Below are 27,663 nucleotides of genomic sequence, written 5' to 3'. Positions count from 1 at the left end.
TAGCATGCGATGTGTGGTGAGCAGTGATCGGACCCTGCGATCCAGGGCGTCCAGCTCGGTCTGAGTCCACCTTAGTATGCCAAAGGAGTATGTGAGTAGGGGCATTACCCAGGCGTTGAAGGCGCGCACTTTGTTGCCTCCTGACAAAAGACTGTTAAGGACTTTTGTGAGCCGACTGAAAAAGCGCTCCTTCACCGACCGTCTAATACCCTCGTCCTCAATACCCAACGACTGTGACATACCAAGGTATTTATAGGTTTCTGATTCAGAGATAGATCTGAAAGACATTATCTCAGACAAATTATTATTATTGTTACGGGAAATAAAAGGTTTTTATATTATATTTAATAATTATAGTTTCAAATGTTTTAATCACATATGGAATATTTCTGAAATAAATTAATTTCATTTCATAAGACAACATTATCAATAATAACCAGTGCAAGGGCATTATTATTATTATTATCTATCTCTCACTTTTTTTCTTACAAGTGTTCTGTTTTGTCTGTTCTGTATCTGTTTTAAGTTGTAGTTTTTAATTATGGATGCCCTGAAAACCAGCGCCGTGTCTTACAGATAGGTACTGCTTCTTCTTCTTGCTTAGCGACATCCTATTTGGTGTGTACGTGTCTTTATTTAATTTGTTGTATGTTTTAAAGCCAAAAAAATATTCTCTATTTATTACCTATATTGATCTTACATTGATACCGTTTCTATGATTCCACAGTTCCACGTCCCGATATATCCATCCACAGCTGACCGAAGAGGTATCCGAGACAGCCGCTGCAAAAGAAAAGAATAATCCCAGTCTTACCGTAGCGGCCAGGCCTAATAATGAAAGTGACGTCACCGTAAAGTTTTATGACTTTCCTGACCTAAACGACGATACGGGAGGCGAAGAGATCAATAACGTCAGCACCGTCAGTGGCGGCAACGTCACAAGCGTTGTCAAAGACGTTTATGTCACAAGTGACGTGAATGGCGTCAGTGGCTTCACAGTTCCGAGGGTTCCGAGTCACGAGCCAAATAACGAGCGAAAGTTGTGTGATAAGCCGTCGGATTTAGGTACCTATCATTTCTCATCATTTTGTTTGAGTCTTGCCACAGGAAAAATATTGTTATTTAAAAATAATGTAATGAAACTCGCATGCGAGTTCTTGCACCGTCTAAATAAAGCCCTTAAAGATGATAACAACATTTTCTGGCTGCGCGAGTTTTTCGAACAGCCCACAATTGATGTTGCTCTTCAACTTTTAACGTTTTGGATACTAGTATCTTTACCACGAGTTTGACACTGACATATTCGTTAGCGACTGCGTAAACTAACTCACAACTCACAATGCATCTCCCTCGTACTATCATCAATTGGTGCTAGCGAGATGATTTGCGTTTGAGTTGACGCAGCTCCGTAAAACTCACAAAAGCAATTGTAAATAAAAACTTTTTACAAAAAAAAGAAAACCGACTTCAAAAAGGATGAAATAAAATATTATCCTTTTTAAGTCTATGCGTTACCAACTGATATGTTTGAAGTCGGTGCCAAGCCAACTTTTGAAGCATACCATTATTTTAGTGCGATTCGATAAGGATGTACGTTGGATTGCCTTACAATGAACGTACTTTCTGTAGGTACAGTCGACGTTAAAAATATGTTTACACTTCTCGTCTTATTACAAAGGAGTAAGGTGCAAAAGTGTATAATACCTTTCTTTGACGTCGACTGTACCTAAGAACACACGATCACGATCGATCTTCTTGGCACAGTCCGTACCGTATGTTTGTCGGCACGCAAGCGTGGGATTGGAACTGAAGTTATTTCCCGTACCTTATTCAGAGGACTACATTACAAAATATAAAACAATTCAAAGAATTTACGTTCTTGCCAAATTTCACCTAAAGCGGTTCAATTGTTTAGCCATAAAAAGGTGACAAAGAGGCAGACCGAATTACTTACACATTTATAATAGTTCTAATGGTACACTTCTAATGGGATTTATAGTCATAAAGCTGATAATAAATAGATGGCGCTAGCTGTCACGGTTCACATCGTCTCTGTGTTATTTTTGCATTTAAAAATGTATTTTTCGACCTTCTCTAAATAAAAATATCACATAAAGAATCTGTGAACATCGGTGCATCATGTGAAATAAAAGTGCGAAGCCGATATAGGCTATACAGTGCGAAAAACTGTGAAATACCATAAAAACAACAGTGACCTTTTATTGTGAAAATTCCTCGCTATTTGCGACTAGAAGTGCGGCAGATACATACTAAAATCCTAGACCAACAAAGTGCTAATAAAATTCATAGTGCAGAAAAACCTAGCAAAGAAATTAAACGAAAACAAAATAAAATACAAACAAAGAAACCATCCCATAACGGTCATTTCTCTTGTGGCGCCATCTAGTAGAGAGTAGGAAAACTCGATTGGAAAAATCTGCTTTATCCACAGTTTTAACTCCGCTACTCGCCGCGGAGTCGCTGCAATCTATGTGGATTATCTACCTTCTATAACTGGCTGCAAGTTTTAGTTACACGTCTTGCCGCTGGGGGCGCCAAGACCTACACCAAAGAAAATTAAGTGAATTTTATTCCGCTACTTGCCGTAAAGTCGCTGCAAGTCGTACATAGTTCCACTATTAGAAAACTTCAAAGTACAAAATGCGTTGTGTAGCCTGCCCAAACCCCCTAACAAGTGAAAGCGAGACATTGACATGTGTTGGATGCAAGGACAAGTACCACTATCAATGTCTATGTATAACGACTGCAACGTTTAGGGAAAAACAACACGAACTAAAGCGCTCGTGGCGTTGCCCATCATGCGAAAACGTCACGACGAGGAGAAAATATGACACAACACCAGTTCGGAGTACATTAGGAAATATACAAATGAACGATACAAATATGTCAGTGGACAGTATCGTGCTGGATGATCACGAACAAACACCCGGGGACACAGATACTGAGTGCTCTCCCCGAAACCGAAATCCAAGCACCGTCTTAGAGCAAATTACCACGATTTTGAACTCAAGATTGACGGAATATAACAAAACTTTAAACTCAAAATTGGAAGAAGCCAATATGCTTTTAGATTTGAAACTGTCCGAGTATAATAAAAACCTAAAAATATCTATACAAACCGAAATAAATAAAGCAATTGAAAAATTAAATGTGGATTATACGGGAAAATATAATACCATCTCAGAGCAACAAAAAGTTCTGACAGAGAAACTCCATGTAACAAGTAATAAAATTATTGCTCTTGAACAGGAAAATAAAAAACTTCAATTAGAATTAAAAGAACTAACGGACCGACTCGAAAACTCTTGCCCGAATAACTCTGGCAACAACCATAAAAAAATTGTACTTCACGGTTTGGACGAACACTACAGAGAAAGAGAGTCAGAGTCAGACATATGTCATCGTATCAGTAATATGTTCGCAGACATATTGAATATAGACATAAATGGATACATTGAGTCAGTGAAACGGATAGGCAGACCTGGCAGAAACTGTCGACCGATAATTATTGAACTCCTAAGTTGTCGCATGAAGAAATACATAATTGAAAATTCAAATTATTTCAGGAATAGCGGTTATGCCGTTTCAGAAGTTATGAGCAAGGAAGAGTTGTTGAAAAGAAAGCAACTTAAAGAATACATGATCAATGCGAGGCGTGAAGGCAAATATGCTATTCTTCAAAATAACAGGCTGTTTGTAAATGGTGAAGAAATAACTCTGCAAACTCAGTGTAAGACAGAAACTCAGCCGCGTACTCAGACAAAAAATGATAACGGAACTAAAACGCCAAATAAGGATGACACCTCACAGGTCGTGAAAAAAGGAAACTCGGGAAATGTATTGGAAACAAACAAGGAGATCCCTCATATTCCAACTCCAAGTACGCGTGACCATTCCTTTCGCTGACAAAAAGCCACAAAATTTTAGTATATTTCTTCAGAACCTACAAAGTATAAAAAACAAAATGGAATTACTTGAAAGCTACTTACATGAAAATGACTACCAGGTAGTCTGTCTCACAGAGACCTGGATCTCAGGACAGCAAAAGGACATTATACAAATAAGAGACTACACTTTTGCCGCAGCCCACTGCCGAAGTAAAGGAAGAGGAGGAGGTGTAGCTATCCTTACTAAAACTGGAATTCAGTATAAAGAGCGGACGGACGTATCGGACCTATCAATAGATAATGTAATAGAATGTTGTGCTGTGGAACTGGAACCTAACATAGTACTTATAACTCTATATAGAGTCAGTCGCGAAATGGATGTATTTTTTGATAGTTTGTATAAAATACTAAGTAAATTTAAGTACAGGAATAATTTGCACCTAGTAATATTAGAAGATTTTAATATCAATGTATTTGAAAAATCTAAGGATTCCTGTAAGTTATGTAATATAATGTCAGAACACAATTTATTCCAACTTGTAAACAAACCGACTAGAGAAACACTTACGAGCTCTACGTGCATTGATTTAATATTCACAAATCGTAAGCAGTACAGTATATCTGTTGTAGACCACGGCATTTCAGATCACAAAAGTATAATTTATACGTTTGCTATAGGCAAGCCCCCCTCTATACCGCAAGTATATACGAAAAAAAGGCTTTTTACAAACAAAAATATAGATAATTTCAAGTTAGCATTACAAGATATAAACTGGCACAATTATCTTATGAGGGAACATGACATCAATTTAATTTATAATAACTTTAACCAAAAATTGCATGAATTATTAGACATACATATACCGGAAGTAAATATTAAACTAAGAAGTAATAATAACAAAGTTAAATGGCTTACAAAAGGCTTAAAAACGTCTTGTAGGCATAAAAGATTATTAAAAACAATGTTAAACCAATCGAAAAGTATCATATTAAGACAGCACTATAAAAAATATAGAACGACCCTGAAGAAATGTATAAAAGCTTCAAAAAGACTAATTTACGAAGAAGAAATGAGAAATTCAAATAATAAAACTAAAACGATGTGGAATATTGTAAATAATATCACAGGAGCTAAGCCGAAAAAGAATCTTAAAAACCTTACGTTAACACACCAAAACACTACCATACGTTGTCCCTATGCTGTAGCAAATATGTTTAACGACTATTTTGCTAGTGTAGGTGAGGCATCTTTGCTGTCGGAGAAGCCTGGCCGACCTGTTGTAAATCCTGCTATAAATACCATGTATCTTAGCCCTGTTACTGAAAAAGAAGTCAGCGCCATAATTAAGGGCCTACCAAACAAACACAGCTTCGGCTTTGACAACTTGCCATCAGCTATCATAAAAAAATGTAGCGACGAATTAACACCAATTATAACTGACTTAATCAACAAATCATACGAACAAGGGGTTTTTCCGGACAATTTAAAAATAGCTGTAATCAAACCAATTCTAAAGAAAAATAGTGAGAAGGAAAATCCCAGCAAATACAGACCAATTGCTTTACTTCCAGTAATATCTAAAATCTTTGAAAAAACAATAGCTAATCGTATATATAATTTCTTAGAAAAATTTAATATTTTAGATGACAACCAAAACGGTTTTCGTAAAGCTCGCAGTACTACCCTCGCGGTGTATAAATATGTGAGTGAAATATTGAACTACATTAACGAGAAACAATATGCGATAGGCTTGCTCCTCGATATGACCAAAGCGTATGATAGAGTGTCCCATAAAATCCTATTAGCGAAATTATATGGAGTTGGCATTCGCGGAAACGCACACAAATTGCTGCGGTCTTACTTGAGCGACAGATCTCAACTAGTAGAAATCCCATACTATGACGAAGAGACAGGGGAACTCAAAAATATTAGATCTGAAACGCGAACAATAAATTCATCCATACCACAGGGAAGCGTTATAGGCTGCATTCTGTTTATAATTTACATAAATGATTTGCCCAAAGCCCTAAAACAACATAGCGTGCTCTTTGCAGATGATGTGTCCCTACTCTTCAAATGCCCTAAAAACTATGACATTGAATATGAGATTAAATCGACGCTTACAGACGCAAAACAATGGTTGGAAGACCACTGTCTAGACTTAAACCCTAAAAAGAGCAAACTGATACAATTCAAGCCTTATCAAAAGCTATCTTTGGACCTAACAAACTTAACTAATGAAATCGGAATAGAAGAAGTAAACGAAGTAAACCTTTTAGGACTACAACTTGACACAAGCTTAAATTGGAAAGGACATGTTCAAAATTTGAAAACAAAATTTTCGCGTTTCGTCTACGCACTAAGTGTAACAAAAAGAAGCACAAATATCGAATGCGCTCGCTCCGCATATTACGCCTATGCCTACGCCTGGCTTCGTTATGGAGTGATCCTTTGGGGACATAGCGTAAACGCTCATGAAATGTTTGTTGAACAAAAAAAATGCCTGCGTATTATTATGAATGTTCATCTGCCAGAAAGTTGTAGAGACCATTTTATACAATTGAATTTCTTGACTCTACCATGCATATATATATATGAAATTAGTATATTTGTAAGGAAGCACATATATATGTACGAATTTCAAAAAAGCGCACGACGCCAAAATAAGTTAGCTGCCCCAGAATCGAAACTTAACATCTACAAGCAAGGGCCATACTATCGATCAATAACAATTTACAATAAAATACCAGAATTCATAAAGGCGGAAAACAAACTATGTATGTTCAGTAAAAAGCTGAAGACATTTCTCATCCATAAAGCCTATTACTCAATTGAAGAATATATGACTGACATTGCATGATATTAAACTTTTGTACATAATTATAGATACTTACCTATTAGTGAAATAATTATTTTTTATTTTTTTATCTTAATTTATTTTCTAATTTTCGTTTAATCTTTTTTGACATTTACTAAGTTATTTTATTGTGAATTATGCTCCTTATTAACTTTTTTGACATATTGCAATATAAACTGTTTTACTTTGAACGTGCACCCGTGTGGCGTTAAAAATAGAAATAAGATTTTTGCTTGTCAATAGTATTGCTTAGAAAAAAAAAAAAATCCTATATGCATGACGTTTGTATCTAAAATTTAGTATTTAAGAGATTTTTGCAATGCCCTGACAGGGTATCATGTACCACCTACTTTACAAATAACACCTAAGTATTGTAATGTACCTGATTATGCAAATAAATGAAATGAAATGAAATTATTTTTGACGGGTATTCTTTACTACTTGGCTTGGCACCGACTTCAAACATATCAGTTGGTAACGCATAGACTTAAAAAGGATAATATTTTATTTCATCCTTTTTGAAGTCGGTTTTCTTTTTTTTGTAAAAAGTTTTTATTTTTCCATTTTTAGTTTTAACGCATTGTTAATAGCGCGACGCGTGAATGAAAAACATCATGATTAACACTAAATTCGTGTATTTACTTTAATAAATATGTAATCTGGAATTTTCTCGAGTCCGTCTGGGAAATTATAATTCCTGTCACTACACTAAATCCATCCTCCGCCCCGCCACTGACCCAATCCCTCAACCCCCCCGAGCACTCAACCTCATAGCGTATCAACCCCTGATCCATGTACCCTTCGGCCCTGAACCAGCCGCCCTTCAACCACCATTACCCGACCCCTTAATCCCCGACCCCTTAACTCCTAACCCTAACCCCCGATCAGTAGCCTTACCAGCTTACCAAGAGTTTGACATTGATTTATTCGCTAGCGCGTGTGTGTAACTTACTTTCTTTGCATCTCGCTCGTACTGGCATATTAGTGCGAGCGAGGTGCATAAAAAGTAAGTTACGAAGACGTTAGCGTCGCTAACTTAGCGAATATGTCAATGTCAAACTCGTGGTAAGGCTACACTTGCACTACGTCAAATTGGCGGTGTTCGGAAGCAAATGCTCGAGTTACTTTAGAAAACACCGAAATCACTTTACACGTGCCTTTAAAAACTGAGGAGTTCCCTCAATTCCTCATGGATTCCATCATCAGACCAGAACCAAAAATAATACGGAAACACTTTGGAGGCAACTCCTTCCAAACAAAAAAAGAATTACTCAAATCGGATCACAAGTGCCGGAGTAATCGCTGAACATACTACATTTAATAAATCATCATCATTATCATCAAAACAATCATCATCATCAGGTCTACTTCATCAAAGTGGTGGTTTTCGGAAGAAAATGCTCGAGTTGCTTAAGAAAATACCCAAATCACCATGCATGTGCCTTTAAAAATTGAGGAGTTCCCTCAATTCCTCATGGATCCCATCATCAGAAAAGAACCAAATTAAAATGGGACCAACTCGGAGGTAGCTCCTTTCAAACAAAAAAAGAATTACTCAAATCGGACTACGGATGTCGGAGTAATCGGTGAACGTACATAGAAAAAAAAAAAAAAATAGCCACAACCGAATACAGAACCTCCTCCTTCTATGAAATGGAAGTCGGTTAATAAAGTTTACTGTTATTGATGATTTTCGGGTAATGATTAATTTTAATGGTTATTATATGAACTAGGTCCATTCACGTTTCAGGTCCAATTTCAGTGAATACATCAGATATATCGCTAGATGTCGTAGAGCAGAAATATCCTGAGGTGAAGTTGGGAGGGCGGTACTCACCGCTCGACTGCTTAGCTAGGCACAGAGTTGCGATCATAGTGCCATTCAGGTTTGTAAACATGGAATAATATGTTTAGGCCAAGAAATAAGAAGTTATAGAGGGAAATGCTAGGAACACAATTTTTGACTCCGTAGCTTTGTTTGGACTAGTTAGGAGGTGAACATATCGAAAGTCCCCGGCAGTAGCCCTGGTGCTGGGGGGTAGAGGGGGGAAAGAAGGTCTAATTTTTCGGTTTTTCACTTATATCTTGGAAACTTTGCGTCTTAGCGACATGACTACAAGACAAACCAAAAGCTGATAAAATTTGTTACAAGTTTTCTTTAGTCAAGTTTTTCGATATCTTGAATAGTTTTTGAGATATCCGCTCTTGAAAGTTTACTTAGGGCTTTCAATTTTATCTTGATATCTACATTAGTGAAGCTCTTAGGCCGTGTTTGGTATCATTTTCGTATAAATCGGGGGTGCTGAATTCGTTTTTGGTATCACATTGACACCATTCCTTAGAAAAAACATATAAACAATAAACAAATACCTATTTTTTAAAATTCCTCTTCGCGCTTTAACCGCTCAACCGATTTAATTGAAATTTGGTATACAGATATTTCGAGTCCCAAGAAAGGACATAAGATACTTTTTATCTCAATAATCATCCTTTAAACTTGTGAAATGGAGTATGGGGGGAATTCAACTTCATCGACGAAACTGAATTCCTGAGGTTAATACTGCTTAAGGTAAGGTTTGAAGTCATGTTTGGTATCATTTTCATCTAAATCACAGATGTATACCATCCTAAATTTCATCTAAACCGGTTCAGCGGCTATTGACTCCCCATACAAACTTCCACCCCAGTTTTCACACCCTCAAAAGATGTTTTTGGTTATAAAAACTATCTTATGTCCTGTGTAAAGACTGAAACTATTTCTATACCAAATTTCAATGAAATTGGTTCAGCGGTTTAAGCGTGAAGAGGGATTTAAAAAAATATGTTCTTTTCAATTTTGGTTTTACTTCGGAATAGTGTCAATGTGATACCATAAATAAATTCAGCACCCCCGATTTATACGAAAATGATACCAAACACGGCCTAACAGCTTCACTGATGTAGATATCAAGATAAACTTAAAATCCCTAAATAAACTTTCAAGAGCGGGTATCTTAAAAACTATTCAAGATATCGAAAAACTTGACTGAATAAAACTTGTAAATAATTTTATTAGCTTTCGGTTTGTCTTAGTAGTCATGTCGCTAAGACGCAAAGTTTCCAAGATATCAATGAAAAACCGAAAAATTCGACCTTCTTACCCCCCTCTACTCCCCAGCACCGGGGCCACAGCCGGGGACTTTTGATATGTTCGCCTCCTAACTAGTCCAAACAAAGTTACGGAGTCAAAAATTGTGTTCCTAACATTTCCCTCTACAACGTTTTTTGAGCATTCATTTCCTGACCTAGTTTATATTTTTTGCTTGAATGAACTCTATTTGCCGTAGGCCCATTTATGTACCTATTACTAAAGTTCAAATGTTATTTTTAGGGTTCCGTACTTCAAAAGGAAAAAACGGAACCCTTATAGGATCACTCGTGCGTCTGTCTGTCTGTCCGTCTGTCACAGGCTATTATCTCGGAAACTACTGGACCAATTAAGTAGAAATCTGGTATACATATGTAAATCAGTGACCCAAAGATGGACATGTTATTTTTAAAATTCATAGGTTCGCAGTTATTTAAGAAAATAGCCAAAACAATACCATTCCCTCCCTTTATCTCGGAAACTACTGGGTCTAAAATTTTGAAAAAAATACACAAAATAGTTCTTTACCTATAGATGACAGTAAAACCTATTACAAATGTGCAGTCAAGCGTGAGTCGGACTTATGTACGGAACCCTAGAAACGCGAGTCAGACTCGCACTTGGCCGGTTTTTCAATTTATTGCGGTTTTGAGCTAGGTTTGATATTTCATTCACATACCTAATTACCTTGTAGTCCGCCTCGCAGGACTACGGCGTAGGATATAGCTCACACACCCGCCTATATACATTGTAGTACGCCTTTCAGGACTACGGAGCAAGAAATAGCTTACACACGGTACTGTTTTGCCGTCCATCATCAGTACTGCTTTGTTGTTGTAGGATGGCAAGTAGTGCGCGACCCCCATACACAATCCTACCCTTCGAGCAACACCGGCTTCCGACACGTCGGAAGGGAGGGGCCCAAGCGATATCTCACCGTACAAATCTTTCTGCCATTTTTCGCGGGGGGAAGGTGCACACAGTCGCACTTCTCACACACTTACATACAAAATCCAATCAGAGGCCCTACCGCGAACCACGTTCGACGTGTTGCCTCTCTATGGCACTTGTAAATTCATACGTAAGTGTGACAGGGAGGCAACACGTCAAACGTGGTTCGCGGTAGGCCCTCTGTAATGACGACACAAATACAGAGAAAATGACACACGTCAAAGACAAATCTTGCAAACCTCGTTCTCTTTTTGTGTACGGACGAGTGACTAGTGTCACAACACGCACACTAACACATTTTCGTTGAAGTATGTCATTGTATTCTGAGAGATGAGAAGTCGGATTTGTCGCTCGACCGATCCGCAATTTGTACTGAGCGAGCAAAATCGATAAATCCAACAAATACTTGAGACTAAAATATAATAATTATATTTAAATGTAATTAAACGTATGATATGTAAAAAAAATTACATGTGGAATGTAACACTTTCTTTTTGTAAATTTGATGTCCCTGACCTCTTTTTATAGCAAAAAACCGAGCAAACAGGCATTTTTGTGCAGCAGTGTTCACGCGCGCGTCTGGACTCGGTCTAGTGAAAAATCCAAGTGCAACTAGTTTTATTACCCGCGGTAGATTAGATTGACGCGCTAATCTTGTACCTCGGCAGAGGGGAAATAGTGCGAATGCCGCCTCCCTTCCGTGTTGCTCGAAGATCCTACCCAATGAGGCGGACTACGAGGCGGACTACAAGGTAGGAGTGTGAATGGGGGGCTTTAGTGATTGGCGCGACTTTCACTTAATTTCGCATGCACCATACAGACTGTGCGATCTTCGAGGTCGTATCTACAACTGTTACAAATTGTTAATTCTCAATCAGGTGCGTTAACTCATTTTGATATTTGCAGAGATAGACTGAAGAACTTGGCAACATTCTTGAATCACATGCATCCGTTTCTGATGAAACAACGACTAGACTATGGTATATTTATCGTGGAACAAACAGGTATCTATACACTGTCAAGCAATTTCCGTTAGTAAAATAAGCGGCAAATTTAAAAAAATCTAGGCACGAAAGGTTATCGTCCCATAGGAAATTTAAATTTCGTAGGTACCTTTTTCTGCTGACAAACTTGTTTGACCGGCTATATTTATAAAAAATAAGTTCAAAAACTAAAACCCGACTACTGCAAATCGCGCTCTAAAAAGTATGAAACAAGATAGAATTCTTATCTAAAATTATCAAGCAGGAAATATTATAAATGTTTCCATTTCTTTTTACAGTGGAACCTGGATAATTGCAATCTCAAGGGACCGGCCAGTTTTTGTCAATTAACCAGGTTTTTCATTTAAGCAGGTCGTGTCAATTAACGAGGCTCAAAAAATCGTTGTGTCAATTATAGAGGTTTTCATTAATAGAGGTTGCGTTCTGACAAATTTCTTTTATGGAGGTGCAAATAACCATTTAAAGTAGATTTACACGCTTACGTTCTGGGTTTCTGGTCTATATATTGCTTTTGTCAATACTTGCACTTTTACACTACATTAATTACCACTTTATTTTCTTATCATTTGGGTTCAAAAAAATCCCTTGAATTGTAGAAGAAAGTTTTATTAGAATGTAAAAAGCATACTTTGTTTTTTATTGATCAAAACTATTTCACCTACTACAGGCTGTGATAGATACCCAGTAAATAAATTGAATTCTGGATAGAGATATAAATAAAATGATCATTGCTATTAAAAAATTGTTTCTGCTGTCTACAACTACATTATTTCAATTACAGAGGTAATAAGTAAGACTCGTTTCAATAATAGAGGTAAAAACAAGAACAAAAATAACGGTTTTTTTTAGCACAGTGTCAATTATAGAGGTCTTAAGTTGCGATGTGGTCAATTACAGAGGCAAAATTACGAAAAGCAATAAAATCTGAATTGCAATTATAGAGGTTCCAAAATTTCAATTATAGAGGCCTTTTGGTCTCAAGGGACCGGGACCGGACTTTTGATTGCAATTATTGAGGTTTTCCATTTATACAGGTGCCAATTAACCAGGTTTCACTGTATATAAAAATAGAACGTAATATAATTTACTGAATTTTTTATATATTTACAGAGATTCAGAGGATCGCCGTGGTCGTATGCCACGATTATAAACTTAAAAGTAATGTGGCATACGACCACGGCTATCCTCTGAATCTCTGTAAATATATAAAAAAATCAGTAAATTATATTACGTTCTATTTTTATATAAAAAGAAATGGAAACATTTATAATATTTCCTGCTTGATAATTTTAGATAAGAATTCTATCTTGTTTCATACTTTTTAGAGCGCGATTTGCAGTAGTCGGGTTTTAGTTTTTGAACTTATTTTTTATTTTAATTATTTTGGGGTCATGATTTCGTTACTAACTTTTTGAAGTCACTTTACATTACTTTTGCGAGGGCGTCCTCAGTACAGAAATGCACGCAGAGCGCCGCCTATATCGGGCTACGCCCGACTCCTTTAGTGCCTATGAGGGCGCCGATGGCGGCCGTCTTTGGAAGGCGTACGTCGGGTTACGCTCGACACTTTTAGTATGAGGGCCCCGAAGGCGCCCGGTTTTGGAACGCGTACGTCGGGCTACGCCCGACTCTTTTAGTATGAGGGCACCGATTCGGCGCCCTGGCTTTGGAACGCGTACGTCGGGTTACGCCCGACACTTTTAGTATGAGGGCGCCGAAGGCGACGGCTTTGCAACGCGTACGTCGGGCTCCGCCTGACTCTTTTAGTATGAGGGCGCCCGGCTTTGGAACGCGTACGTCGGGCTACGCCCGACACTTTTAGTATGAGGGCGCCCGGCTTTGGAACGCGTATGTCGGGCTACGCCCGACTCTTTTAGTATGAGGGCGCCGAAGGCGCCCGGCTTTCGAACGCGTACGTCGGGCTACGCCCGACACTTTTAGTATGAGGGCGCCGAAGGCGCCCGGCTTTGCAACGCGTACGTCGGGCTCCGCCAGACTCGTTTAGTATGAGGGCGCCGAAGGCGCCCGGCTTTGGAACGCGTGTGTCGGGCTACGCCCGACTCTTTTAATATGAGGGCGCCGAAGGCGCCCTGCTTTGGAACGCGTACAGCGAGCTTCGTACGGACAGCGTGCCTCGTCCGTCTCTTGTATGATGGCTGTTTCATACCTTTTAGCTGATCTAGACTTCTATACCTATTCACGTTATAAATAAAATATTGCAGGTCATTAAAAAAACACCGGGTATAGCGGCCAAACAAATTTCTTTTGCAAAAACCTTCTTGTATCGCCGTAGTCGCGTACCACGCGGATATAATCCAGAGCGCTTGTAGGTTCCCTAATAGCATTTTCTTGTAGGGATTTGGTTGGGCCTTTGTTTCCGTATTAGTTGGGCAACCGTTATATTTGGCCGTACGATTTGCTGGAGGGCCCTCGACAAAGGCCCTCCCGAAGATTCCCAACAGAGGGCCATTAGAGTAATTATTTCGTTGGGCCTATTTAAATAAATCATACAATTATTCAACGGTGGTGGTTTTGGTTGGGCCGTGGTTGGGCCTATACACATCTGTTTGATGGTTGGTTAATTGTTACATTTGGCCGTATGGCTTGCTGTAGGGCCAACTGCAAAAAATTAAAAATGGGCATTTTTTTCGTTGTGCTTCTGTTTGCAAATTCAACAATTACCCAACGGCAAGTCAGGTAGGTCGGTAGGTAGTCGTGCACCAGGTTGAAGGCCCAACACAGCTTGTCCCACAAAGGGCCAACATTGTAACTTTAACGTTGGGCCTTGTGTAGGATTCTTACAATACTACCTAGGTAAATAGTTGTGTAATTTATAGTGTGCCTACAGTCTAATTATGTAATGGGCTTTTGTTTACGAGTCCTACAGTTACCCTACGTTAGGTAAGTGGTTGTGTAATACGACGTTGGGCCTTTGCTGATAAATATTACAATTACACTACGCACGCTACACATATTACAATAATTACACTAGGCATTGGTTGTATACCCACATGAAGGCCCTAGGCAGCAGTTGTTGTTAATCTTCTCTGTGTCGTTCCAATTTTATAGTATATGTACTGCCGAAGCAAGTACACTTACTATTACACTCTAATTTGTATATATACTAACCGCACTTCAAAACTTCGTAAGCGAGATTTATGTTTTTTGAGATTTAAATTGAGAAAATGTTGGTAAAATACAATTTTTTAAATTAATGTATAAATTTTATAGTTATAGCTATTAGATTTAGAAGTTACTTTAAAAAAATTAATTGATTATATCCGGAATAATCGAGAAAATAACTATAACTTCGATGTTTGGAGACAGTAACGCCATCTAGTGACGCCACGAGCAAACTCAACTGGTAGCTATTTTGATGACGTCACGCAGCCCCTGGCCTCTGTTAAAATGCTCCTGTGATATTTATTTATTTATGGTGTTATACTCTGTCAAGCCATTTCCGTCATTAGAAAAGAGCGACAAATTTAAAAAATGTAGGCGTGAAGGGTTATTGTCCCATAGAAAATTTGAATTTCGCGACTTTCTCTACTGACAAACTTGCTTGACCGGCTATAGTTATAAATGCGATATTTGTCCTCACTGGGCCATCGAATGATATCGTTGATTAGCCAACGTTACCAAAATACACAAAGGCCCATTGTTGGGCTTCAGTGCCACTGCCAATGTTGGTAAATGCGATATATGTCATCATTGGGCCAAAAAATATTATCGTTGTTTAGCCACCGGTACCAAAATACACACAGGCCCATTGTTGGGCATCAGTACCACAGCCAATGTTGGTAAATGCGATATTTGTGCTCATTGGGCCAACGAATGTTATCGTTGTTTAGCCACCGGTACCAAAATACACAAAGGCCCATTGTTGGGCGTCAGTCCCACAGCCAATGTTGGTAAATGCGATATTTGTCATCATTGGGCCATCGGATGATATCGTTGATTAGCCAACGTTACCAAAATACACAAAGGCCCATTGTTGGGCATCAATGCTACTGCCAATGTTGGTAAATGCGATCTGTGTCGTCATTGGGCCATCGGATGATTTCGTTCATTAGCCAACGTTACCAAAATAAACAAAGGCCCATTGTTGGGCATCAATGCCACAGCCAATGTTGGTAAATGCGATATTTGTCATCATTGGACCATCGGATGATATCGTGGATTAGCTAACGTTACCAAAATACACAAAGGCCCATTGTTGGGCATCAGTGCTACAGCCAATGTTGGTAAATGCGATATTTGTCGTCATTGGGCCATCGGATGATATCGTTGGTTAGCCAACGTTACCAAAATAAACAAATGCCCATTGTTGGGCATCAGTGCCACAGCCAATGTTGGTAAATGCGATATTTGTCGTCATTGGGCCATCGGATGATTTCTTTGATTAGCCAACGTTACCAAAATAAACAAAGGCCCATTGTTGGGCATCAGTGCCACAGCCAATGTTGTTATATGCGATATTTGTCATCATTGGACCATCGGATGATATCGTTGATTAGCCAACGTTACCAAAATACACAAAGGCCCATTGTTGGGTATCGGTGCCACAGCCAATGTTGGTAAATGCTATATTTGTCATCATTGGGCCATCAGATGATATCGTTGATTAGCCAACGTTACCAAAATACACAAAGGCCCATTGTTGGGCATCAATGCTACAGCCAATGTTGGTAAATGCGATATTTGTCGTCATTGGGCCATCGGATGATATTGCTGATTAGCCAACGTTACCAAAATAAACAAAGGCCCGTTGTTGGGCAACAGTGCCACAGCCAATGTTGGTAAATGCTATATTTGTCATCATTGGGCCATCGGATGATATCGTTGATTAGCCAACGTTACCAAAATACACAAAGGCCCATTGTTGGGCATCAATGCTACAGCCAATGTTGGTAAATGCGATATTTGTCGTCATTGGGCCATCGGATGATATTGCTGATTAGCCAACGTTACCAAAATAAACAAAGGCCCGTTGTTGGGCAACAGCGCCACAGCCAATGTTGGTAAATGCGATATTTGTCATCATTGGGCCATCGGATGATATCGTTGATTAGCCAACGTTACCAAAATACACAAAGGCCCATTGTTGGGCATCCGTGCCACAGCCAATGTTGGTAAATGCGGTATTTGTTACCATTGGGCCAACGAATGTTATCATTGTTTAGCGAACGGTAGCAAAATACACAAAGGCCCATTGTTGGGCATCACTGCCACTGCCAATGTTGGTAAATGCGATATATGTCATCATTGGGCCAACGAATATTATCGTTGTTTAGCCAACGGTACCACAATACACAAAGGCCCATTGTTGGGCATCTGTGCCACAGCGAATGTTGGTAAATGCGATGGTGGGCCAATACAAATTTTAATGTTGGCTACGTAACGAACCTCATCCCAACGTTTTCCCTACCGTTGGCACCGTGGGCCCCAACGAAAATGCTACTAGGGTTCATAGTTCGAATCACCTAACCGATAAATTCATGTTTTATCTGGCGTATGCAAGCAAAGCCGGATGCAAAAGCTAACAATATTTATATGTTTGAAATGTGCTAATCGAGCTCTTTCCAATGATGTATAACACATCATCATTACTTAATTTTAGTTTTTTGGTTCGTGACTTTATGACCTCTAGAGGGCGCAGTGTTAATTTTTTTGTGACGCCATATAGCCTATAACCAGCGGACGATTAAGACGATTCGAATGACATATCGTTTGTTAAATTATAATAAGTACTTTAGAAGTTATGAGGGAACAGATGAACATACATACATACATACATACATACCCACATACATACCGGTCAAAATCATAACCCTCCTTTTGCGTTGCCGTAGTCGGGTAAAAATAACTGTCAATTTTGTGCTAGCTTTCCAATAAATACCTACCTTCTTAATAAATTAAAACTTTTTATTTTTGCCTATTTTCAAATTTTGAAGTTACCCTGCACCTTTGGGCAACTTGCACGATCCAGGCCAGACCAGGGTTAAATATATTTTTAACTCGAGTTTTTAGGGTTAACGTGCGTGGAACGTGCAAGCCCTAAGGTGCATTGGGGTAACTTCAAAAGCGAGTTAATTTTTGAAAATGGGCAAACATAAAAAGTTTTAATTAAGAAGGTAGGCGTGGTAGGTATTGGCCTGTTGTAGTTAATTTTTTGCTTGTACTCATGGTGAGTAGAGGTATTCTGTGGAACAACAAATTTTTTCACTACTTCGGAATTTTTCTTATAATCAAAATTGTTTAGCAAAACCTGTCTCAGAACATGGTTCTCACTTCTCATGTGACACCGTTTTTCCAGGCACTCACGAGTTCAACCGCGGCAAGCTCTTAAACGTGGGTTTTCTCGAGGCAGGTAGATGGGAGTGCTACATATTCCACGACATAGATTTGTTGCCGGTCGACCAGCGAAACCTCTACAATTGCCCGCATCCGTGGCACCCGAGGCTGTATGACGCCGCTGCTATGGAGGGAAATGAGGACAAGTAAGATTTAAGAAAGGGTCTATATGTAATCTGTATCTTTAAGTGCTCACGCAGCTGATGAACGTGGGTTTTCTCGAGGCTGGTGGATGGGAGTGTTACATATTGTGACACGGCACTTTGCATGTGTAAATTCAGTTTAACGTTTTTAGGATTGTCTCGAATATAATATAGTTTTGTTTCATGGCAAGAAAGTGATTGATGTAGCAACAAAACGAATGACAGCCATTTGGCCAATTAGAAACTAATTAAATCGGATGGTGTTGCTACTTCAAATAAATCCTAAAATTATGGAACAATATTAATTAAATATTTAAATCAAATCGTAATTTATAAATACAAAATAGGTTGAAATATGTTTAAATAATTAAATATGATTTGTTTCTATATGTTATACTTACATATATAATTATTCCATAAATTTCATTAGTTACTGTTATTTTGATTGTGTCATCCCAGGGATAGTTAGGCTTGAGATCATTTCCTGGTTGGTTTTCGCCCTGGATGGGCATCTTTCATACATAGAACAGTGAAGCGAAATACATCATGCTCTGGTAGCATCGATCAGAGGCTTGGTTATGCAGTAGCCGCTGCATCCATGAGCTAGGGAGCTCATGCTGTTGTTATTTTGCCACAAACAGTAAGTAGAATATGATAATATATAGATGTCCTCATGTGTAACTCCTTGTTGAATCTCTGTTTGACCATTTCGCTTTGTTTCCAGTCTGCTGGTAAAACAATGTGGTTGGGAGGGAGTATCAGAGCTGTGAGATGAGTCCACTCTAGGAATTTCCAGCTGGTGAGAAACTTAGATCATATAATGTCTCTTAGATTAGCAGAGCACATGCTTCTAGTTATTAATCTTGAAATGTTTCTTTCAGCTGACGGGATTTTAGTTTTTATGTTATTGCAAATGTGAATTCAGTCACATATCAGAGGATGGAAGTCTGTCCATATTCCCTAAACTTCAAGTGTGTCTGGCGAGCAGTGCGCTGTGAGGATTTCGCTCTTCTGCTGGGTGGAGAAGACGTCACCTTCAAACTGAGACCTTAGTCCTTCGGTGGCACTCTGCAGTGTCGGGTCAGATTCCTGCTGCTGCAAAATCGGCTCCGGCACGGCGGAGGATGACACGTCGGGTTTGAACTGGTGGAACATTTGTCATGAGGTTGGTGTACGCTTTCCTTCCATCCTAGAAGCAATTTTCCAAATTTAAAGTTAAAGAATTTAGTAGAATCATATGTGATGGCAAGTGATAATTTAGGGACTAACAAATTTAGATAGGTCTGCTTGTAAATCATTTTAGAACCATTTCTGGCACGACCCAGCTCTATCGCCTGGCATATATTAATATAAGGTGCTTATGCTAGCTTGATGATTTACATGTAGAATAACTGCCGTGTTTCAATTTAGTAATAAATGATGTGTCACAAAAACTAACGTTTCATTTAATATCCTTTATTGCCCTGAATAGCTGATGGAAATAAGTTTAGCACCTGTTTGAGCTTTTGGTAAGTTTCAGTGTTTATTTAATTTAGTAACTTTAATTGTCCGTGAGTTTCCTCTGGGTGAAGCCCACAGCCGGGCTAGGAATATTCACGTGACAATTTTCCACGACATAGATTTGTTGCCGCTCGATCAGCGGAACCTCTACAATTGCCCGCATCCGTGGTACCCGAGGCTGTATGACGCCGCTGCGTTGGAGGGAAATGAGGAAAAGTAAGATTTAAGAAAGGATCTATATGTAATCTGTCTTTAAGAGCTCATGCAGCTGATGAACGTGGGTTTTCTCGAGGCTGATGGATGGGAGTGTTACATATTCCACGACATCGATTTGTTGCCGCTCGATCAGCGGAACCTCTACAATTGCCCGCATCCGTGGTACCCGAGGCTGTATGACGCCGCTGCTATGGAGGGAAATGAGGACAAGTAAGATTTAAGAAAGGATCTATATGTAATCTGTATCTTTAAGTGCTCATGCAGCTGATGAACGTGGGTTTTCTCGAGATTGGTGGATGGGAGTGCTAAATATTCCACGACATAGATTTGTTGCCGCTCGATCAGCGGAACCTCTACAATTGCCCGCATCCGTGGTACCCGGGGCTGTATGACGCCGCTGCGTTGGAGGGAAATAAGCTCGAGTAAGATTTAAGAAAGGATCTATATGTAATCTGTATCTTTAAGAGCTCATGCAGCTGATGAACGTGGGTTTTCTCGAGGCTGGTGGATGGGAGTGCTACATATTCCACGACATCGATTTGTTGCCGCTCGACCAGCGGCACCCCTACAATTGCCCGCATCCGTGGTACCCGAGGCTGTATGACGCCGCTGCGTTGGAGGGAAATGAGGACAAGTAAGATTTAAGAAAACATCTACATGTAATCTGGTGATTTTTATAGCTCATAATATGCAAGGAATTAGTGACAGCAGCTAAAGTAGGTATAGCGCCTGGACAATGATAATAGCAATTTTTCAATTCGCGCATTGCTTACTTCAGTTATTAGGCAATTATAAGTAAAAACTACTCTATGTCCTTCCCCGGGACTCAAACTATCTCTATATATTATCATATTTCAACTAAATCGGTTCAGCGGTTTAAGCGTGAAGAGGTAACAGACAGACAGACACACTTTGCCTGTATACTATTAGTATGGATATGTAAGTATTATTGTAGTTATGTCGTTCATATGGCTGCTTCTTCTTGTGAGTGTTGTTATTAGGACGCAAACATTTTGGATGAGACCCTATCTTTACTGTGTTATCTACGCATACCGTAAAATGGGGTGAGTTGGGTGAAATTTGACTTTCAAACCTCGATAAAATTTTATTTTTACATGTGAAAACTGAATGGTGTATATGTCGCAGTAAGATAGATATAGCCGTTATATAGTTATAACCCTAGGGATATAATTATATGACGTAACATAGTTATACGAAAGCGATTCATTACTATCTTACTAGGTATATAACTATAATACGGCTTTAGTTTAGTGATATAGTTATATTACTGGATTAAGTTTAGTGATATAGTTATATTACTGGATTAAGTTTAGTGAAATGATTGTAGGTAGGAGTGCAGCGGTGCGGCGGAGGTATAGTTATATCCCTAGGGATATAGTTATATGCCGTATAATACTTTTTAGCAATATTACGTAAAAGTACAGGTCGATTCACGAAAGCTGGCGCGAGATTTCTACTGAGTGACAGCTATTTTCATTGAAATTTTGTCAAATCTCGCGCCAGCTTTCGTGAATCGATCGCAATGCCACATAAACCCTTAAAAATAGCAGCATGAAAATATATATAATAGTTATCTTACTAGGAATATGATTATAATTCGGCATATAACTATATCCCTAGGGATATAACTAAACCTCCGCCGCACTGCCGCACTCCTAATACCTACAATTACTATCTTACTAGGAATATGATTATAATACGTAGTTACGTACTATACGGCATATAACTATATCCCTAGCGATATAACTATACCTCCGCCGCACCGCTGCACTCCTACTTACAATTATTTCACTAAACTTAATCCAGTAATATAACTATATCACTAAACTAAAGCCGTATTATAATTATATACCTAGTAAGATAGTAATGAATCGCTTTCGTATAACTATGTTACGTCATATAATTATATCCCTAGGGTTATAACTATATAACGGCTATATCTATCTTACTGCGACATATATAATAAGTGGTTCGGACGTTTGTATTTTATTTTGGGTAGTTCCATTTCATAACTTTGACGATAAAGAGGAAAACCCACCTCATCCCGTAGTGCCTCGTATTTGGGGTGAGAGGGTTTTTCATACAAAGGTGATTTTGGAAGATTGTTGGATCGATTTTTGTTTATTATGCGTATTACTATAGCCCCATTTTAAATTGGAATACATTGTTTTTGTAGCAGCAGCATTAAAATCCCTTCTCACCCCCCTCTCAAACCTTCTCTCCCCATTCATAACCCAACTCTCCCCGCGAAACCTACTCACCCCGTTTTACGGTATCTAATTCTCTATATCTGCTATCATCCGACTTCACATGACACTATTTCGCCTCAAGCAAAACACCTGGTGGTATACCGGAATTAATATCAAAACAAATCAAATCCAGGCAAATTATTGCTTTAAACATTCACGATTATCACTCTATTCATTTCACCGGGACTTAACGGGCCCACTGATTAACAGTCCGCCGGACGGTATCGGCCTGTCAGTTGTTTGGAACTGTCAAAATTTTGTTCTAACTGACAGGCCGATACCGTCCGGCGGACTGTTAATCCGTGGGTCCCTTTACTCAAAATTTTAATAAAATCGTATTTGAGAATGTGAATACTTTTTTAAAAGAGGTTTCTAATGTTTTAGTGCTAAATTGAAAGGGAATTTTGGCGGAGTCTCAGCCCTGACTGAGGAACAATTTGCCAAAGCGAACGGCTACTCCAATAGTTATTGGGGATGGGGTGGTGAGGACAATGACTTGTATTACAGGTAAACATTATCTTTTATTATTTGTATGTCTTTCCATATCTCGGGACCATGGGGTCCCGGACCTTTGGGAGGCATGCGTGGGGCCGAAGCCAACAGCACAGAGGCCCTTTAAGACGATGTTGTGTACACCAGCTAGAACCCATTCACGGGTACAAATAGATACCCGTAAATCGGTCCCAGCTGCCATACCTATTGTGAATGCAGTGGAGAAGAGTGCCGGTTATGGTATTGAAGTTTGGCTGGTCAAAAGATTGGGCTATTGCCGAGAGGTCCGGACACTTACCATAACAGTGCTTCTACACTTTATCGAGGCAGGCGGTGACTAACTAGGTGTCCGGCCCCTGAAACTGTCGTCGTAAAGACGACCAGGGCCCTATTTCACCAACGTGACAAATGTCGCATTTGTCGACATCACTGTTACTGACGTCATAGGCCTCCATAAGCTACGGTAACCGCTTACCATCAGACGGGCGATGTGGTTGTTTGCCACCAACATGTTAATTACAAAAAAAAACTCCACTATATCGCCAGTAAATAAGTACTTATTTTGCGAAGCTAATGACAATTGTCACAAGAAATACGACAATTGTCACGAAATTCCGACACAGAACTCATTTGCTGTCAACAATTACCGAAAGTTCTTTGAAATCTTGTGACAATTGTCATCATTATCATCATCAGAAATAGCCTTTTTTTGCCGATATAATAAAGTTTTTTTTTAAATAATATAATGATGGTGACAAACAGGAATACGGCCCGCCCAATGGTAAGCGATAACCGTAGCCCATGGATGCCTGTGACGTCAGCAACAATGAGACTTGTCGAATTGTCGCACCTGTCACGTTTGGTGAAATAGGGGCCAGGAGCAACACTGGTGTAAGCGGCTCAGGGGTGTCGAGAATTATTGAATTAGTGATCCGCTCATGCGTCGCACGGGTCAAAAAATTATACACCTAGAATTTATAAGTACCTTCCTCAAGAATCACCATTGATAGGTGAAAACCGCATGAAAATCCGTTTCGTAGGTAGTTTTTAGGGTTCCGTACCGGAAGGGTAAAACGGGACCCTATTAGTAAGACTGCTGTCCGTCCGTCCGTCCGTCTGTCCGTCCGTCCGTCCGTCTGTACGTCCGTCCGTCCGTCTGTCCGTCCGTCCGTCCGTCTGTCACCAGGCTGTATCTCACGAACCGTGATAGCTATAGACAGTTGAAATTTTCACAGATGATGTATTTCTGTTGCCGCTATAACAACAAATACTATAAACAGAATAAAATGAAGATTTAAGTGGGGCTCCCATACAACAAACGTGATTTTTGACCGAAGTTAAGCAACGTCGGGCGGGGTCAGTACTTGGATGGGTGACCGTTTTTTTTTTGCCTTTTTTTGCATTATGGTACGGAACCCTTCGTGCGCGAGTCCGACTCGCACTTGCCCGGTTTTTGAGTTTATTGCAAACAAGCATACAAACACACAAACAGACAGACGCGGCGAGGACTTTGTTTTATAAGGTGTTGATGATTATGGGCCTTTTGAGTGCCATATCGACCAGCAGTGATCTATTGTGGCGGTTTTAATGTTCAGTACTAATGCCGTTACCACTGAGATTTGAACCCGGAACCATTGTCAAGCCATTTCCGTCAGTATAAAAGAGCGGCAAATTTAGAAAATGTAGGCGCGACGGGTTGTGGTCCCATAGAACATTTGAATTTCGCGCCTATTTCTACTGATAAAGATTCTGACCGGCTATAGTTATTAACCCGGTCTGTCTGTCTGTGGCATCGTAGCTCTCCGACGGATGGACCGATGTCGATCGATTTTTAAAATGTAGGTTAATTTAATTTCACTTGCAGATTGTTAGGTTCCGGATACACAGTCACACAGTACAACTCAGCTATAGCTCGATATGTAGCGTTGAAGCACAAACAAAAATCACGGAACCCAAAAAGGTAACGTTGTTTCTAAATTAATAATATATTAAGGGTCCGCAGCAAGTCCGCCGAATTTCACCTTCCGATACAAACGAAGTTTCGTTTCTTATTTTAAAACTACGTGTTAGATTGTAATGAAACTTTGCACACACAATGACTTGAGGTATATGTAACCCTTATCCACATGAGAGGAACTCCTTTTATTTGGATAAGTATGATAAAATTACCTACATTGCCCACAAGCTGTTAACTATTGTACTGAGGTAATTATAGTTCGGATGACCACACAAAGTTTTTTCTCCCGTGATTTTATCACACTTATCCAAGGAAAAAGAGTACCATTTCATGTGGAAGGGTTGAATAATGAAATCAACAAAGGTTACCCAAAATTTAAGGGCTATCTATAGCCCTTAAAGACCAATCAGGAAAGACCTGAACATGGTTTTGAGTTTGACGCAATAGTAATTTTTAGACATCACATTGTTGTCTGAGTACCCACAACACAAGCCTTCTTGAGCTTACTGTGGGACTTTGTCAATCTGTGTAAGAATGTCCTATAATATTTATTTATTTATTTATACATCATGACGCCATTTTTATTTGCAAATAGACATAACAGTAGCCTCCTAAGACCCGGAGTCATTTTTGCAATTCTGAATTTGGAACCTTCCTTTTTTTCCTTTATAGTTCTAAATTCGATTTTAATTTGTTCTTTTTAAAGTAACTCAGGACTTAGGAGGGTAGACCAATTTTCTAAGATTCTAATTCTTCCAGATACCGACTACTACTTCAAACGATCAAGGCCTTCCAATTGGACGGATTGTCCTCCTTGGAGTACAGACTTGTTTCCAAAATTCAGAAAAATCTCTACACCCACATAGTGGCCAACATCGACCATACGTACGATGAAATACAAGAGCTGTTCCAAGAGCATAACAACTTTAGAAATTTGAAGAAAATGTTTGTACTCCGTGCAAAGCAAAGTCAATCAAACTCGACAATTGTACCTAAACGTAAACGTCGACCAAGGATTACAAGGCCTTATTCAAGATTTACAAGACCACACCGATTTACCGCCGATGTGATGATGAGAGATTTTTGATGTGGAGTTTGCTAACGGATCTCTCCTATATACTTTTCGCACTTGGACTTCATCGGATAAATGCTGAAAACAAGTTCGTTAAAAATACCTGTGACATAATGACAGACTGACGGTTTTTGCCATTTTCTTTCCACTTTCCAGTCTTTAACAAAGGGAAGTAGAATAAAATACAAGCAATTTAAAAAACGAAATATTTATTTAAAAAAAACCAATAAGACAAAATAAAATTCAATGAGCTTATCACCTTTTCTTAAGTATCTCAATGGTCACTTATACTACCGGTTGTATACATACCTAACTTGCGCTTAGCGCTTGACACATTCCCAAATAACCTTCTTTAGACCCACATCGAAGAATCTTATATACCAAGAGCTATCGTGGATTATAAAATAATAAACTTAAATTTCTAGTTGTTCGTCGATTGCGTTATTTTATAGGTATGTACAATTTCTCTTAAAATTATCTTTCATGGAATGGCATTAATGTATTGCTAGAGGCTTTTATATATGTCAAATATCAAAATAAAATTATCTATATAACTTTTATTAACACTCTACAAATTGTGATCGGCTACGTCAACTAGAGATGCACCGGATATTCGGTTACTATCCGGTATCCAGCCTATCCTGCCATTATTTTATCATCCGGCCGGATACCCGATACTGGCCTACTATCCGGCCGGATACCGGATAGTAGCATTGCTTGATTTCGGAGTAAACAAAACTGGAATAAGAAACAATCACGGTCTATTCATTATTCGTACTCGTTTATCAATTTTAAACTTTAAACAATCGACTCACTTGCACGCGCACTCATTTCGAACCTAGAAATGAGTCCGCGGGAACGTTCACTATACGAAAGAGGTAAAAACCTGCACAATGCGCACGTGAAATACCGAAAGTAGGTAGGTAGTAGGTAGGTATAGTTCCACCGGCCGAATATTCGGTATCCGGCCGCCGAATATTCGGCCGATGGTCAGGCCGAATATCCGGTATCCGGTCAAACATTTATCCGTTGCATCTCTAACGTCAACCGACACGCGTGGCTATAATATCAACCTTCGTGCATTCCGGCATGGTTAACCTTGACGCGCCGCACGAGACAGGCGTGGCGTTTAAAGGGTTAAAACGCGACCTTGGTATATAAGATTCCTGTATCCTTTCACAACAGTTAACGCATGCATTCTGTAAATCTCCTTTAAATTCGACTTTAATGTAAATTTGCTACGAAGATAAGTTCTAAGTATACGCTGTCCTGCTTTATAATTCTCGCTTTTGTAACGTGGCTCTTATCGCTTCCACTTAAAGTCTAGTTTTGATTAGCCCATGCTGTCAAAAGCAAAAACTATAATGAGATTAATTTGAGATGATACAAAAGCTAGTCACTAAAAGTACCTTAGTTCATTTTAGTAACTAAGATCAATTTGGAGAAGACCGTCTATCAAGAAAGTATCGTCCGTCTATAGGTATTTCGTCGCTTCTAACCGTTGCGTGTCTACACATACGGATAGCATAACGAAGATGTATAGGAAAGAATCTGGCCGTGTCTGAGCCAATTACGTATACAAATACGAAAGTTCATGCCAAAGACAGTATTTCCAGCCAAATATTTTACATGCCGGTCTTCGCCACACTGACCTTAGTTCAACATAGGGAATTGGGGTATAGTTTATGCCTAGTTCTTCCCTACCTCAATTTAAAACTCGTTTCTAAAATATTTAACAATCCACTGTCAATATCACCCTTCTTTAATAATCTAGGCCTTAATATTAGCTAAGCAGAGAATTCAAGTAGGTA

General features: G+C 39.2%; 1 protein-coding gene across 1 annotated transcript; it reads left to right on the top strand.

Annotated features, from left to right (window-relative positions):
- Positions 1-4: 4 nt before the first annotated feature.
- LOC134672868 (beta-1,4-N-acetylgalactosaminyltransferase bre-4-like) lies at positions 5-25,867 on the top strand. Its single transcript, XM_063530817.1, has 12 exons — positions 5-16; positions 756-1,065; positions 8,517-8,652; positions 11,751-11,848; positions 18,165-18,348; positions 19,420-19,481; positions 20,103-20,271; positions 20,315-20,334; positions 20,527-20,695; positions 22,716-22,838; positions 24,688-24,783; positions 25,540-25,867. The coding sequence occupies exons 1-12, from the start codon at positions 5-7 to the stop codon at positions 25,865-25,867; spliced, it is 1,707 nt and encodes a 568-aa protein (XP_063386887.1).
- The last annotated feature ends 1,796 nt before the right edge of the window (positions 25,868-27,663 follow it).

This window comes from Cydia fagiglandana, chromosome 17 (genome assembly GCF_963556715.1).
Source record: "Cydia fagiglandana chromosome 17, ilCydFagi1.1, whole genome shotgun sequence".
Classification (NCBI taxonomy): domain Eukaryota; kingdom Metazoa; phylum Arthropoda; class Insecta; order Lepidoptera; family Tortricidae; genus Cydia; species Cydia fagiglandana.
Note: the sequence above shows the minus strand (reverse complement) of the source record. Positions and strands in the feature narration are given on the sequence as shown.

Excerpts from the sequence above, each read along its gene's own strand:
- LOC134672868 (XM_063530817.1), top strand. Across the intron at positions 1,066-8,516 it reads TGATAAGCCGTCGGATTTAG|GTCCAATTTCAGTGAATACA; the intron begins GTACCTATCATT and ends TTCACGTTTCAG. Across the intron at positions 20,696-22,715 it reads TTGGAGGGAAATGAGGACAA|TGCTAAATTGAAAGGGAATT; the intron begins GTAAGATTTAAG and ends CTAATGTTTTAG.